A 16,404-nucleotide genomic window follows, 5' to 3' on the forward strand; every position below is an offset into this window, starting at 1 on the left:
CCAATAGTCCCCCTCATTTCCTTCTCTCACTCCCAAATAAATGGAACCCTAGCCGCCCTCTCACCCCTCACCGGCTACGCCTCTCTCCGCCGCCCGGAAATCGCCTTACGGCGGTGGAGCACCTCAAACCTCACCAATTTAACATCCCATAATCGTCTCTTTCTCCTCTTTCCATATATCACCTTAGTTTCCATCGAACAAGTCCCCAACCCCTCGTATCTTAGATCTAAGACCCCAGAAACCCTAATTTTCCCCTTTTTGTTCTTGGTCAGTTTCTGGGTCGATTGAACCCAAGACCTCCATTAGTCGACTGTTCTTGCTAAGAACAGTCGATTAATGGTTGTCCAAGTTCATTTTTTACCCATAAAATCGGTTGAGCTCATAACTGGTCCATTCCCGAAACGAGATTTAGGTAATTTTTCTCACTTTTCTATTTTTATCTTTTTGTTCTTCTTCATGTTTAATTTCTTGTTTAGCTTGTATGCTTTAGGTAATTACAGTGTAGGTTTTCTTCTTCTTTCTTTTTTCTTGGTTGTTTGATCTCGTCAATTTGCATCAGTTGTTTAAGTCAATTGAAACAGGCTAAACCACCTAAGTTTAATTTCGAATGCATAAAGTGAGGTTAATTAGGTTTAATTTTTAGGTTCTGATAAGTTGACTGTTCTGTTTTCCTTTTGTATTTTTTTCTCTTTTATATTCGTTTCAATGTTTAGTTTAAGTTGATTAGAATAATTTTAAGAGTTAATTAACAGTCTACTTGGCCTATCTCTGAAACATCAGCTTTAGTTGATTAATTTGTTTTGCAAACTAATGAGGTTAATTCCTAGGCCTCTTTGCATCGTCATCCTGTTTTGTTTGGTTACTGTTTTGGCTACAAGTTTAAATCCAGTCTTCTTGATAAATGCTAATTAGGTGAACTTGTTAACTTGCTAATAGGTTTTAAATTGTTTAATTAAACCCTAAGTGCCCTGAAGCTTAAGACTAATTTCAGAATTAAAAGGACATTTGAAACAATGATTAGGAAGTTCAATGTTGGAATCTTCTAGATTATTCCAGGAGGTTCCACAAGGGTCATCAAAATCAGAATTTAGGTCAGGACTGGTTAGAATTGAAATAATCAATAATTGAAGGGTTAGAATTGGGTTTTACATTAGGTAAATATCAGAAGGTTCTAGCATCTGTACAGCTGTCCCCATTTCCAGCATGAAAAATGCTAGAATCGGGCTGGAAAAAAAGGACAGACAGTTGTCCAAAGATGTTGTACTATATGACATTTCAGAAATTAGGTTAGAATATTCCACTTTTATGCTATCTTTGTGCATTCTATATATAAAATATGCATTCACTCATTAAGAAGAGAGATTCACGAGCATATCTTCACCTAAAAAAACTCTGAATACAAAAGAGAAAATTTCCTGAAATTTTCTGGCTAAAACATCAGTCTTCTAGTTAGAGTTTCTGGGCTGGTTTTCTCTGAATACTCTGATTTTTGAGAAGTATAAGTGCTGGTTCTTTGGTTTCTGGGTGGATTTCCTACTGCTGCTGTTTGGGTTTTGGTTACTGCTCCATCTTTAAATTTCAGTCAGCTGTTCACTTGTTTTGTGGCTGGTTTTTTGCTGTTTAAGGGATCTAGTTTTTCTATTCTGGTCCATTTTGCTGTAATCAGGTATTTACCTTAAATCTAAGATTCAGTTTTGGCATGAATAAGTTGATTGCTTTATTTGTTCTATGAAGTCTTGATCCTCTCTCATCATGTGTTGATTTCTTTACATTTAGCATGTTAATTAGTAAACCTTGGTTCATTTAAATTCATGAGTGTATCTTCTGTTATTTGATGTTTTGACATGAAAATAGCAAGAGTCCATGGCTCTACTATGTGATTATTTGAACTGGTGTGTCTATTTTATAATTATGAGTCTATTTCTAAGTTACACTGATTCTGAACTTTGATTGATGAAGTTGTCTTCCTTCCTTCTTCTACTCACATGATAATAACATAGTGATCTGTTTGAGGTGACGTTGCTTATGGGCTGTAACTTGCGGATTTGGCCACTAGTTGGCCAAATCAGCATGTTTTTCTAAAAGCCAAAGCTGGAATTGGGGCTGTTACTATTATGCAGAAATTGGTGGCTCCAGGTGGTGAATTAGGCCTTGTTTGGATCAGTGATATCCAAAAAGGGCAAAAGTTCACTAGGCTGTCGACTTTCTCAAACATTGTAATAGAATTAGTTGATAATGTAATAGATTAGTGGTTGTTGTAGCAATTCATGTATTAGGTATTCCAATGAAAATTCTTCTGATTGTCAAAATTGCCTTTACCCTATTTGTTATAGCATTGCTTCTTTATTAGTGTAAGCATAGCGTTGCAATGGCTAAGGCTATGGGCCAGATGTTTAAAGTTGAACGACTGTTTCTACGATTCAGGTTGGGCCAGACTTGCAAATGAGCCCAATTGGGAAAAATAATCTCAAATGAGTCTGGCCTAGGCTATTGGGCCTGGGCATTAAACGCAATAGCTTGACCCCCCCCCCCCCCAGTTAAAAGCTTACCTTGTGAACTATAGTATAAACACATTTCTTTTTATGTCTTGCAAATCAGATGTAGTGTAATAAATGTTAAAAACTCAGATTTTAATTTTTCTTGCATAAAAGTGAATTGATTTACAATTTTGGACAAATGTGTATGTTGTGTAAGTTTTGTTAGCATAAAACGCAAAGGTAGGACAGGCCTAGTGTCACGCCCCGAACCATGGCCTGGGCGTAACACGGCACTCGATGCCTGACTGCATGTGACCGAGCGAACCAACTGTATGGCTGGATCAACATGTGGTATAACTATGAGCTAGAGGTAAATGTAAAACATGATAATCTGCTAAAAAGTCTGTCTGAAATATCATAGATGCGGAAAATACTGAAAGGTCTGCAAGTATAAACAAGTAGCCGACAAGGCTAACACATGAAAGCCTGCTAATATCTGACTGACTGGGTTATAGTCTACGAAGCCTCTAAAGAATACTGAAAACGCCAACTGTTTACCGGGACAAGGTCCCCGGTATACCTTATTAACTGAAATACTATAATGACTAAAACAAAAGAGAGATAAGGCCCCGAAAGACTGGGGCTCACCAATAGCTGATACGAGATGTCCTAGCAAGCTGAATCGTCAACCTATAAATCGTTACCTGCATCGCGAGATACAGGCCCCGGGCAAAAGGGGCGTCAGTACATTTGAATTGTACTGGTATGTAAAATAGTTGAACAAAAGAACTGTAAATACTGAAACTGAAACTGAACTGCTAGCTGATAAACTGATAACTGAACAAGGAAGTAAGGATGTGAATACTCCTTCTTCTGAATGATGAACAACCTGTTTAATTGAATATTAAACAGTGGCCTCAGGCCCAACTGAATATATATATATATATGTGTGCCTCGGGCCCAAGTATACGTATACATAACTGCGGCCTCAGGCCCAAAGATGCATAAAGCATAAACTGCGGCCTCAGGCCCAAATACAGGTGTTCAACATTCAAGAATATAAAATCAGGAACTGAGAGTGATATTACAATACATGATACTGAAATAATGAGCCATACTGGGTTACATGATACTGGAATAGTGAATAGGATTAGACTGAGATGAGTATTCATAATAAGTTGATTTGTCATAACTGAAACTCATAGAATATCGAATGATTATGAGACTATGCCATCTAGAGACTAGAAGTCCTACTACTGTTCAGGGAAATAAGGCATAGTTCCTTTCTGAGGAAACTGGTAATGATCATAATGAATGGGATGTAGGGAGAATCATAGACATTCCCAAACGTCAAGAGTTAGCCTTACATACCTTAACTTCCTGCTGAGCGTAATACAATATTTGTCAATCCTTTTAACTTTAATCTATAGCAATACAAGTCAAAGGGATTCCATGTTAGCTATAATGCTCATGTTTTGGTCACTTAAGCATTTTATCAAATACTTGGTGAAAATAAAGCTTCATAGTCCTTTTTAATGGTGTCTCTACACCCGACAACCCATTCTCTTGTTCCTAGATAAATTCTAAGGTCTCAAATGATTACACCAACATTATTCTTCATCACCCATAAGGGCAAACAACACCCTTAACCAATAATCAACACTCAACACCCCAACCCTATAATCGTTCATGCTTTTCTATCAAACCCAACAACTCATATCTCATGAACTAGGATTTTTAATCATTAAACCAATGCTAGAATCAATTAGAGGGTGAAGACATTACCTTTTTGAAGTTCAAACCCTTTGAATTCGAGTTATAGGCTTCCGTCTCTCAACAATGATGTTCCAATCGAATACCTAATAATATGGAGGGTTTACCCATGTTAATAAGATATTGGAAAAATGAAATTAACTTAGAATCACCATTAGAACTTACCTTGGGTGGTGGAAGGACCCTTAAGGAGTTAGGTTTTTGAGGGTTCCCCTTTCTAGAGCAAGTTTTTATGTTTTGGGGCTGTGGGGGACGAAATATAGCTTTAAAACGACCCCTCACGAGTGGCCCGCGCACCTGGAGACCTGCCTGCGCTACTGACCGCGCTAAACGGCAGTAACACTGCCTCAAAATTAGCGCGGTCGCGCTACCGGGCGCGCATATCGCATACAGTTCTGTAAAACGCACATTACTTTTTGCACAGAGATATATTCGAGCTCTATAATACATCGTTGGAAAGCTTTCAAAGGCCTACAACTTTCATGCTTTGCGTTTTCCTAAATTCCTTACAAATCTTCACTAAAACCTGCTGGAAGACAGACCTTCTGCAAACTTAGTTGATTTTGTCAAATCTTATGCACCTCACTTTCCATCTTGATTTTGAAACAACTATTTTACCCATAATCATCCCGATGGGACTTCACATGTTCAAAGTATACCCTTGCCGCTCATTTAACACATTCACAACTAAGCCAAATTTACGAGGTGTTACATTATCTCCCCCTTAGAATCATTCGTCCTCGAATGATGGTCCTGGTTGCAACTACGACTATCTATGGACATAAAACGGGTGTGATGGTGATATGCGAATATTGAAATATCATGAATACATGTGTATCAAACTGAATGAGTACGTAATAATTGAGTACTAAGTTGAGTAAATACTAAAGGACATGGAGATTATAATATAAGGCCTGAATGGAAGGTATACTCACATTTCCGTTGCTCTTCAAAGAGATGGGGATATCTAGACTTCATGTCCTCTTCGGCTTCCCATGTAGCCTCTTCAACCTTTTGATTCCTCCAAAGCACTTTTACTGAAGCAATTTCCTTTGTTCTGAGCTTGCGAATTTGACGATCAAGAATAGCTACTGGAATTTCTTCATAAGACAGGCTGTCTTTAACCCCTATAATCTCCGTAGGAACCACAAGTGACGGGTCCCCCATGAATTTCTTCAACATGGACACATGAAACACTGGGTGTACAGCAGCTAGTTCTTGTGGCAATTCTAACTCATAAGCCACATGTCCGATCCTTCGCAGGATTCTATATGGACCAATATAGCGGGGACTAAGTTTCCCCTCTTCCCAAATCTCATAACGCCTTTCATGGGCGATACTTTCAGAAACACCCAATCATCAACTTGGAACTCTAAGTCCCTACGCCGCACGTCCGAATAGGACTTTTGGCGACTTTGAGCCGTCTTCAAATGCCTTTGTATTAAGTTAACTTTCTCCATAGCCTGATAGACCAAATCGGGTCCTAACAACTCCGCTTCTCCTACTTCGAACCAACCAATTGGTGATCTACACCTTCGCCCATACAGAGCTTCGTACGGTGCCATCTTGATACTAGAGTGATAGATGTTATTGTAAGCAAACTCAATGAGAGGTAGATGATCATCCCAATTACCTTTAAAATCAATAACACACGCCCTCAACATATCCTCCAGAGTCTGAATGGTGTGTTCCGCCTGTCCATCTGTCTGAGGATGAAAAGCGGTGCTGAGGTTCACCCTTGTGCCCAATCCCTTCTGAAAGGATTTCCAAAAGTTTGTTGTGAACTGAGCACCACGATCTGAGATAATGGACAAAGGAGTCCCATGCAATCGGACAATTTCTTTGATATACAACTTGGCATAATCCTCGGCCGAATCTGTAGTCTTTACTGGCAAGAAGTGAGCTGACTTGGTAAGTCGGTCTACAATCACCCAAATCGAATCATGCTTCCAGAACGAGCGAGGTAGACCTGTTATGAAGTCCATGTTTATCATCTCCCATTTCCAAATGGGAATTTCTATATTCTGAGTTAAACCGCCAGGCCTCTGGTGTTCGACTTTCACCTGCTGGCAATTTGGACACTTAGCCACGAAATCTGCTATATTCTTTTTCATATCGTTCCACCAATAAACCTCCTTAAGATCGTGATACATCTTTGTGGAACCTGGGTGAATAGAATACCTGGAATTGTGGGCTTCTGACATAATCCTCTCTCTGAGCCCATCTACGTTTGGAACACATAGTCTGCCTCTGTATCTCAAGGTACCATCATCTCCTTGTTCAAAAGCCATAGTCTTGTGTTTGTGAATTCCCTCCTTCAGCTGCAATAAGTAGGGATCACTGAACTGTTTTTCCTTCACTTCAGCTACTAAGGAGGATTCATCCCTGTTCTGGAGAACAACGCCACCATCTTCGGAGTCCAAAAGTCGAACTCCTAGACTTGCTAAGCGGTGGACTTCCTTCATCATAGTTCGCTTGTCTGCCTCAACATGAGCTAAGCTGCCCATAGAACGCCGACTGAGAGCATCGGCTACAACATTTGCTTTCCCCGGATGATAGAGGATATCAACATCATAATCTTTAAGTAATTCGAGCCACCTTCTCTGACGTAGATTTAATTCTCTTTGCTTGAAGATGTACTGGAGGCTCTTGTGATCTGTAAAAATGTCAACATGTACCCCATACAAATAATGGCGCCAGATCTTAAGCGCAAATACCACAGCTGCTAATTCAAGATCATGAGTCGGATAATTCTTCTCATGAGCCTTGAGTTGTCTCGACGCGTAGGCTATGACTTTGCCGTGTTGCATTAATACACACCCAAGACCAACCCCTGAAGCATCACAATAAACAACGAACCCTTCGGTTCCTTCCGGTAGTGTCAGGATTGGAGCTGAAGTCAACCTTTTCTTTAACTCCTCAAAACTTTTCTCGCACGCGTCCGACCATTGAAACTTGACTTTCTTATGAGTTAATCTAGTCAAAGGGGACGAGATAGATGAAAATCCCTCTACGAAACGCCTATAATAGCCTGCTAGACCCAAGAAACTTCTTATATCGGATACTGAGGTGGATCTGGGCCAATTCTTCACTGCCTCTATTTTCTGAGAGTCCACATTCACGCCTTCCCCTGAGAAGACATGGCCCAAAAACGCTACTGATTTCAACCAGAATTCACACATAGAAAATTTTGCATATAGCTTGTGATCCTGCAGTGTCTGCAACACAATTCTGAGATGTTCGGCATGGTCAGTCTCGCTATGGGAATAAATCAAGATGTCATCAATAAACACGATAACAAACAAATCAAGATAAGTCTTGAGGACCCTATTCATCAGGTCCATGAAAGTTGCTGGTGCATTCGTTAAACCAAATGACATTACCAAAAATTCGAAATGCCCATATCGAGTCTTAAAAGCTGTTTTTGGAATATCAACTTCCTTAACCTTCAACTGATAGTATCCCGATCTAAGGTCAATCTTGGAATAACAATGGGCACCTTGAAGTTGATCAAATAAATCATCTATTCTGGGAAGAGGGTACTTGTTCTTGATGGTGACTTTATTCAACTGATGATAGTCAATGCACATACGCAAAGACTCATCCTTCTTTCGGACAAACAAGACCGGTGCGCCCCAAGGTAAGACACTTGGCCTTATAAATCCCTTATCTAGAAGATCTTTCAACTGAACTTTTAGCTCTTTCAACTCTGCCGGAGCCATTCTGTAAGGCGGAATAGATATCGGCTTAGTGCCTGGAAGTAGATCAATTCCAAAGTCAATCTCTCTATCAGGAGGGACTCCAGGGAGATCTTCGGGAAACACTTCTGGAAACTCATTTACAATTGGTACCGATTGGAGAGTGGGAATCTGAGCATCTGCATCCTTAACTCGAACCAGGTGATAGATATATCCCTTGGAGATTATCCTTCTGGCTTTAAGATAGGAAATAAACCTACCCTTAGGTGTTGCTACATCACCCTTCCATTCTAAGACTGGTTCACTAGGAAATTCAAAACTTACTATTTTGGTTCTACAACCCACTATGGCATAACAAGACTCTAACTAATCCATGCCCATGATCACATCGAAGTCTACCATCTCCAATTCTACTAAGTCTGTTGTAGTAAGACGATGATGCACTTTGACTGGACATCCCCTATAGATACACCTTCCTATAACTAATTCTCCAACTGGAGTGGACACTTCAAAGGGTTCACACAACTTTTCTGGTTCTATCCCAAATTTCTTTGCAATATATGGGGTTACATAAGATAGGGTGGACCCCGGATCTATAAGAGCATAGACATCAAAAGTGAATATTGTTAGCATACCTGTGACAACATCTCCACGAGCCTTTGTATCTTGATGGTCTGCCAGTGCATACAAGCGGTTTCGACCACCGCCTGCATTATTAGACTTTGCTGCACCGCGCCCTTGCTGAGCCTGAGAGTTATGATGGGCTGCTGAATTTGTGGACTGAGCTACATTGCCTCCATTGTTCTGCTTTGCCGATGGACAATGCCTCAAGAAGTGGCCCTGCTGACCGCACCCAAAGCAACCATTTGTGCCCAAACGACACAACCCTGGGTGCCTCTTACCACACGTGTTGCAAATAGGGTAACCAAGGACTCTATAGCCCACATTAGCCTGTGACTGTGAGTCTGCTGTTCTGAAATTCTGGTTTTTCTTGTTAAACTTGGACCTCTGAACCGGTGCACTAGCTGAAGATGGAGCGGGTCCTGATTTTGATTTCCTGAAGAACTGGCGATTGCCTCCTGCTTGAGATCCCCCATGGTTGAAATTTCCTGCAGACTTGTAGCCTGTTTGGCCAAGCTTCTCAATGAGCCAAAAGTGCTTTTTTCCAAAAAAGTGCTTTTTTCAAAACTTGGGGTGTTTGGCCAAGCTTTTTTAGGAGAAAAAAGTATTTTTGGCTAGAAGCAGAAGCAGTTTCGGAGAAGCAGAAAAAAGTAGCTTCTTCCCAGAAGCAGAAGCAGAAGCAGTTTTGCATTCTTTTCATTCCAAAAATATCCTTAGTAAAATATTATAAATACCAAAATAACCTTACTACTTTAAGCCTAATATTTAGAATATAATAAGACCTTCTCTTCAGCAAGTCACGCTTCTCTCCAGTTTTACAATATTTTAGGGTTTCTCCTTCATGTCAACAGCAAATCGCTTCAACAGCAAGGGAAATTGTTGATTGAACCTGAAAATTTTTCTATCAAACTGCAATTTTTTCTCAAGGTGTGTTTTCTTTGCCCCTTTACTCTTGTGCATTGTTTCCAAATATATGACGTATTATACTGTATTTTGAATTGAGGGACTATGGGTGAATACCATAAGACCACTCCCTTTAGATTTTGTTCTCAATCTATTGTTAATTTGTCGCTTTTTTTTGTTGAGTCCGAATTTCTCTTCGAGATGTTGAGACACAGATAGATATTATGTTTTGCCTATGTGATGTGCATATGCATTTACCTGGAGATTTTTTTCTATTAATTTACAAAAGTAGAGTTGTTATTTAGTGGGTGGTCAATAATGGAGTTCTTAACATTGAGAAAAATTGCATTGTTGGTCTTCCTAATAAGAGATGAACATTGGAGTGTCTATTGAAGCCTCTGTTTTATGGGAGGCTTTGCCGCACATATGGGTCAAAAAGTATTTGAATTGAATCTTTACCAAAACCATTCATCCCATTGGGATAAAAGTTCTCCCTCTTTTGCAAACATATGACTTGTATACATACAGAACCCGACATGGTCAAGTTCTGATTGCTGCTATATTTTTTTTTATCAGTATCGGCATGCCACATGATTGACTGGATTAGGTGTTTGAAATAATGTTATGTATGTGGAGATACAAAACATGGAAAGAAAAAAGATACAATTGAAGAATAGAAAACATTGTCATGATTCCTTCTTTTACTTATTCATTACATGTTTTTCAATGCATATTGACAAGATAATGAGCAAGAAAGTGACACAAGATAACAATAGTGAAAAGGCTAAATGGGATGCAGAAATAACAGAATTGTTTTTAAATTTATGTGTGGAAGAAATTATTGCTGGAAATCGTCTTGGCACTCATTTTAGCAGAATAGGATGGTCTAACTTGGTGCAAAAATTTAATGCCAAGACTGGGAAAAACTATGATAAGACCAAACTGAAAAACAAATGGGATAGTTTCAAACTTATTTGGAAAGATTGGGATACTTTAGTTGGAAAGGAGACTGGCTTAGGATGGGACTGCGAGAAAAAGACGGTTCAAGCGAGTGTTGAATTGTGGAGTAGGAAGATAAAGGTATTAAGATTCTTAAATTTACTTTCGCTTAAACATAGTGAATTATTATTTTGTTTCGAACGCTAATATATTTTAAATTGTTCTTCCATGAATATAGGAGAACCCAAATGTAGAGAAATTCAGAGATAAAGGTTTACAATGTCGAGAGTTGATGGAAATTTGTTTTAAAGATGTTGTTGCCACTGGTGAACATGCATGGGCGCCATCATCTGGAGTTTTACCCGATAGCATACTTGGAAGTAATTGGTTCCAACCTGAGAAATAATTTGAGTTTGAAACTCCAACAAGTAATGAGGAGTTTATTACGGAGGATGACTTAAGAAGTAATACAGGAGAAGGATTGGATCATATTAACTTAGAAGAACCAGAAGTAACTGAAAAAAGAGACACAAATGAGAGTGGTGATAAAACTAAAAAAAGGAAGGCATCATCAATTACAACTGAAAAGGAAAAAAGTAAAGTCAGTACTAGTTTAAGGATCACGTCATCAATTGAGAGAATTGCAGAAGCTGTGGAATTGCGTTCTGCAATTATTGTGAGGTCAAAAGACACTCCGCTCAGTATTAAGAGTGTTATGGATGTTGTTCGTAATTTACCTGGTATGATTGTTGGTAGTGATTTATGGTGGAAAGCGAGTATGTTACTAGTCAAGCAACCAATGAGAGAAATATTTTTAGCACAAGAAGACCAAAGTTGCAATTGCTATGGTTGGAAAAGATGTCCGAACTACACAAAGACTAGAAATATAAGATGTTTTAGTTTTTGTAATTATTTTTGTGTATATTCTGATTATCGAAACTTTTTTCAGTGGGAATATTGTATTTTTGTATGTAAAATCCCTGCTAGTTAAGTTATGTTTATGTGTATATAAGTTGTTTGTAATTATGCTATTTGTGGGAATATTGTAAGTTATTTGTAAATGAAGTTCCCTTCCATTACATTATTTTTAACATCTAATGACTTTCTGCTGTGTTGCATCACAATGTGACATATTGGATCTATATCTCTAAAGTCAAATTTATTTCATTAACATGATCAGTTGTAAACAATTGCTAAAGGACACAGACAACAGCAACAATTTATTAGGTGTATGCATGTACTTAGTTTGTTTATGTAACTTGCTGCACCGTTAGGTAGGGTACCTAGTAAATGGTTTAGTTATATAGTTTGATAGTTATAGTGAACTTACCGAAATCATTTGAATCAGCTTGCCAATTTGCAGTCTTACCATAAATATTAGATCTCTCAACCTTGCCTTTTAGGAAATGAAAAAAATGACTATTAAGCTCTGGTTAATAGGAAATCAGTCTTACAGAAAACCATACGCTTACACATTTATGTAATGTTTGTTTGTAAATGAAGTTCTTATTAGATAAGTAATGTTTGTTTTGATCTTTTCTTACAGATGTCATTGAATAAACATAATAATGACAATGTTGATGAAGAAGTTCTTATAATTGGTGATGATATTGATGATGTTTGATTTGGCAATTAGCGGTGTAACTCTTGCAGCAGAGTATTACTTAAGATTTTGTTTAAAGACTCCATGTAGAACTTCTCTTCATACAGGTTTTATTTTGTTAAAGAGATGCTTGAAGGACATGATAAGCGTTGTTATGAGATGTGTAAATGGGAAAACATATTTTTCTTCTATTCTGCAAAACGTTAAATGAGCAGTATGGCTTAGAACCAACAAGATACATGACCGTAGAGGAGATGGCTGCTATGCTCCTAATGATGGTAGGACATGGGGTAGGGAATCGAATGATTCAAGAACGATTACAACACACTGGGGAGACAGTTAGCAGATATTTTCATCAAGTTTTACTAGCATGTTTGAAATTGGCTATGGACATCATTAAGCCAAAAGATCCAGCTCTTTCTGATGTTCACACTAAATTAAGAGAAGATAATAGGTACTGGCCATATTTTAAAAATTGTATTGGAGCTATAGATGGCACACATGTACCTTGTATTATTCCTTCTAAGGATCAAATAAAGTACATCGGTAGGAAAGGTTTTACTTCACAAAACATAATGGTTGTATGTGATTGGGACATGTGCTTCACTTTTGTGTGGCCAGGGTGGGAAGGTACTGCACATGATGCTAGAATATTTGATCAAGCAGTTAGAAGACAACATCTTAATTTTCCCCATCCTCCAGCAGGTAAGTGACCCTAAAATTATGTCTTGTAAATTCCCATGCTATTGATATTATTTTTCATATCAATTCATTACTAACATTTTTCTTACTTGAATTAGGTAATATTATTTAGTTGATTCAGGATATCGAACAATGTTGGGCTACTTAGGACCATATAAGGGTGAACGTTATCATCTCCCTGATTTTGGACGTAACTCAAGTTTCAAAAATCCGAATGAGGTTTTCAATTTTTTTCATTCTAGCTTGAGATGTACAATTAAACGAACATTTGGAGTTTGGAAAAATAGATTTTCTATTTTACGTTCAATGCCATCTTTCAAGTTTGACACTCAGGTTCATCTTGTTACATCTACTATGGCTATACATAATTTTATACGAAGAAATTCTTCCACCGATGTTGAGTTTGACCATTATGCAAATGAAGATAATATGCCAGAGCTTGAAGAAGAAGATGGGCAATCAGACATTCATTTAGAAATGCAAGGAATGTCTTCTAATGTTATGGAGTTGTTACATAATAGAATTAGAGATGATATTATTGAGAACTCTCCTAATGTATAAGTGTTTCTTATAATTTTCTATTATGTTTGTGATTTTTGTTGGGGTGAATACTTTCATATTTGTTAAATAATTATTGATATATTTAAATCATCTTGAAAGAATAAAGTACTTTTTAATTATTATTTTTTCATATTTTACTTAAATAAAATTTAAAAACTTAATTGTTATCTTGGTAATAAATATTTATGATCAATCATCTACCTATATAATGTTAACTCCTAAGCAAATCTATTCATGTCCTTAACACTTAAAAGCACTTTTTGAAAAGCTTGGCCAAACACAAATTATTTCTCAAAAGTGCTTTTCAAATTGATTAGCCAAACACAAACTGCTTCTCTACAAAAGTACTTCTAAGAAAAGTAATTCTGAAAAAAAGCACTTCTCAAAATAAGCTGATTTTTCCAGCTTGGCCAAATGGGCTATTAGCTCTCTTGCTGAATTCCCTCTCCTTCTCTCTCCATAGCCGCTCTTCTTCCTTCAACCTGTCTTCGTTCCCTTGAACAAAGGCAACCATCTTAGTGATAGTCATGTCATTATTCTGAGCAGCTATATTAGCATCAGCAAACAAATCATCTGAAAGCCCCAACACAAACCGCCTAACTCTGGCCCTCGTATCACGTACCATTTCCGGAGCATACTTGACAAGAGAGACGAACTTGAGGTAGTACTCATTCACACTCATATCATTCTGTCTGAGTCTCTCAAACTCCAAAGCCTTAGCTTCCAAGACTTCAATGGGTAGAAGGTGCTCAAGGAACGCATCTGCAAACTCCTTCCAAGTCGCAGGATCCGCATCCTCCCCTCGGGACTCTTCCCATGTTTCATACCAAGTGTTGGCAACATCCTTAAGCTGATACGCAGTAAGCTCTACTGCCTCTGTGTCTGTAGCATGCATCACTCGAAATATCTTCTGAACCTCATCAATGAAGTTTTGCAGATCCTCATCTTTTTTGGACCCTGAGAAGACGGGAGGTTTCATGTTGAGGAATTCCCTAGACCTGGAACTACCCGTCTCATGAACATCACTTGTTCCCTGCCTTTGAGCCTGAGTAGCAACAATCTGGGTGAGCAACTGGATAGCTCCCCTAACATCCATGTCTGAAGCACTGGGCACTGAACCCAGTGCAACCCCCTGGGCCGGACTGTCCTCCTCCTGAGCAGCATTAGCTGTGGCCCCCTGGCTAGTAGCTGAGGCCCTCCTGGTGTACTTTCATTTTGCAGGAATTTTTCTGAAATACGCAATTCGCACGGGTTAGAAAGATTCCTGAAAGCATAGCTCTAACTGCACGATCTAGAGTATGAAAGAAATGGAACAATCCTAGATGTCTTGGTGGTCAACTATTTACATGTGTGGCGCGCACACACTCATAAAAGAGACCCCACTGGACACGGCTTCATAGACTCCCTAGGACTCTTGAACCTAGGGCTCTGATACCAAGCTTTGTCACGCCCCGAACCATGGCCTGGGCGTAACACGGCACTCGGTGCCTGACTGTATGTGACCGAGCGAACCAACTGTATGGCTGGATCAACATGTGGTATAACTATGAGCTAGAGGTAAATGTAAAACATGATAATCTGCTAAACAGTCTGACTGAAATATCATAGATGCGGAAAATACTGAAAGGTCTGCAAGTATAAACAAGTAGCCGACAAGGCTAACACATGAAAGCCTGCTAATATCTGACTGACTGGGTTATAGTCTACGAAGCCTCTAAAGAATACTGAAAACGCCAACTGTTTACCGGGACAAGGTCCCCGGTATACCTTATTAACTGAAATACTATAATGACTAAAATAAAAGAGAGATAAGGCACCGAAAGACTGGGGCTCACCAATAGCTGATACGAGATGTCCTAGCAAGCTGAATCGTCAACCTGTAAATCGTTACCTGCATCGCGAGATACAGGCCCTGAGCAAAAGGGGCGTCAGTACATTTGAATTGTACTGGTATGTAAAATAGCTGAACAAAAGAACTGTAAATACTGAAATAGAAACTGAACTGCTAGCTGATAAACTGATAACTGAACAAGGAAGTAAGGATGTGAATACTCCCTCTTCTGAATGATGAACAACCTGTTTAACTGAATATTAAACTGCGGCCTCAGGCCTAAATATATATTATATATATATATATAATATATACATATATATATATATATATATATATATATATATATACATATGTCTGTGTGTGTGTGTGTGTGTGTGCGCGCACAACTGCGGCCTCGGGCCCAAGTATACGTATACATAACTGCGGCCTCAGGCCCAAAGATGCATAAAGCATAAACTACGGCCTCAGGCCCAAATACAGGTGTTCAACATTCAAGAATATAAAATCAGGAACTGAGAATCATATTACAATACATGATACTGAAATAATGAGCCATACTGGGTTACGTGATACTGGAATAGTGAATAGGATTAGACTGAGATGAGTATTCACAATAAGTTGATTTGTCATAACTGAAACTCATAGAATATCGAATGATTATGAGACTATGCCATCTAGAGACTAGAAGTCCTACTACAGGGAAATAAGGCATAGTTCCTTTCTGAGGAAACTGGTAATGATCATAATGAATGGGACGTAGGGAGAATCATAGACATTCTCAAACATAAAGAGTTAGCCTTACATACCTTAATTTCCTGCTCTTGAGCGTAATACAACGTTTGTCAATCCTTTCAACTTTAATCTATAGCAATACAAGTCAAAGGGATTCCATATTAGCTATAATGCTCACGTTTTGGTCACTTAAGCATTTTATCAAACACTTGGTGAAAATAAAGCTTCATAGTCCTTATTAATGGTGTCTCTACACCCGACAACCCATTCTCTTGTTCCTAGATAAATTCTAAGGTCACAAATGATTACACCAACATTATTCTTCATCACCCATAAGGCAAACAACACCCTTAACCAATAATCAACACTCAACACCCCAACCCTATAATCATTCATGCTTTTCTATCAAACCCAACAACTCATATCTCATGAACTAGGATTTTTAATCATTAAACCAATGCTAGAATCAATTAGAGGGTGAAGACATTACCTTTTTGAAGTTCAAACCCTTTGAATTCGAGTTATAGGCTTCCGTCTCTCAACAATGATGTTCCAATCGAA

At 38.5% G+C, this 16,404-nt stretch overlaps 2 protein-coding genes across 2 annotated transcripts; both read left to right on the forward strand.

Annotated features, from left to right (window-relative positions):
- Window positions 1-10,216: 10,216 nt before the first annotated feature.
- Window positions 10,217-12,035, forward strand: LOC109206924 (L10-interacting MYB domain-containing protein-like). The gene is made up of 4 exons (XM_019369795.1): window positions 10,217-10,552; window positions 10,650-10,791; window positions 10,885-11,159; window positions 11,958-12,035. Exons 1-4 carry the CDS (start codon window positions 10,217-10,219, stop codon window positions 12,033-12,035), a joined length of 831 nt encoding a protein of 276 aa, XP_019225340.1.
- Window positions 12,036-12,181: 146 nt separating this feature from the next.
- Window positions 12,182-13,277, forward strand: LOC109206925. Its single transcript, XM_019369796.1, has 3 exons — window positions 12,182-12,719; window positions 12,838-12,935; window positions 13,050-13,277. The coding sequence occupies exons 1-3, from the start codon at window positions 12,182-12,184 to the stop codon at window positions 13,275-13,277; spliced, it is 864 nt and encodes a 287-aa protein (XP_019225341.1).
- The last annotated feature ends 3,127 nt before the right edge of the window (window positions 13,278-16,404 follow it).

This window comes from Nicotiana attenuata, unplaced genomic scaffold, assembly GCF_001879085.1.
Source record: "Nicotiana attenuata strain UT unplaced genomic scaffold, NIATTr2, whole genome shotgun sequence".
NCBI lineage: Eukaryota > Viridiplantae > Streptophyta > Magnoliopsida > Solanales > Solanaceae > Nicotiana > Nicotiana attenuata.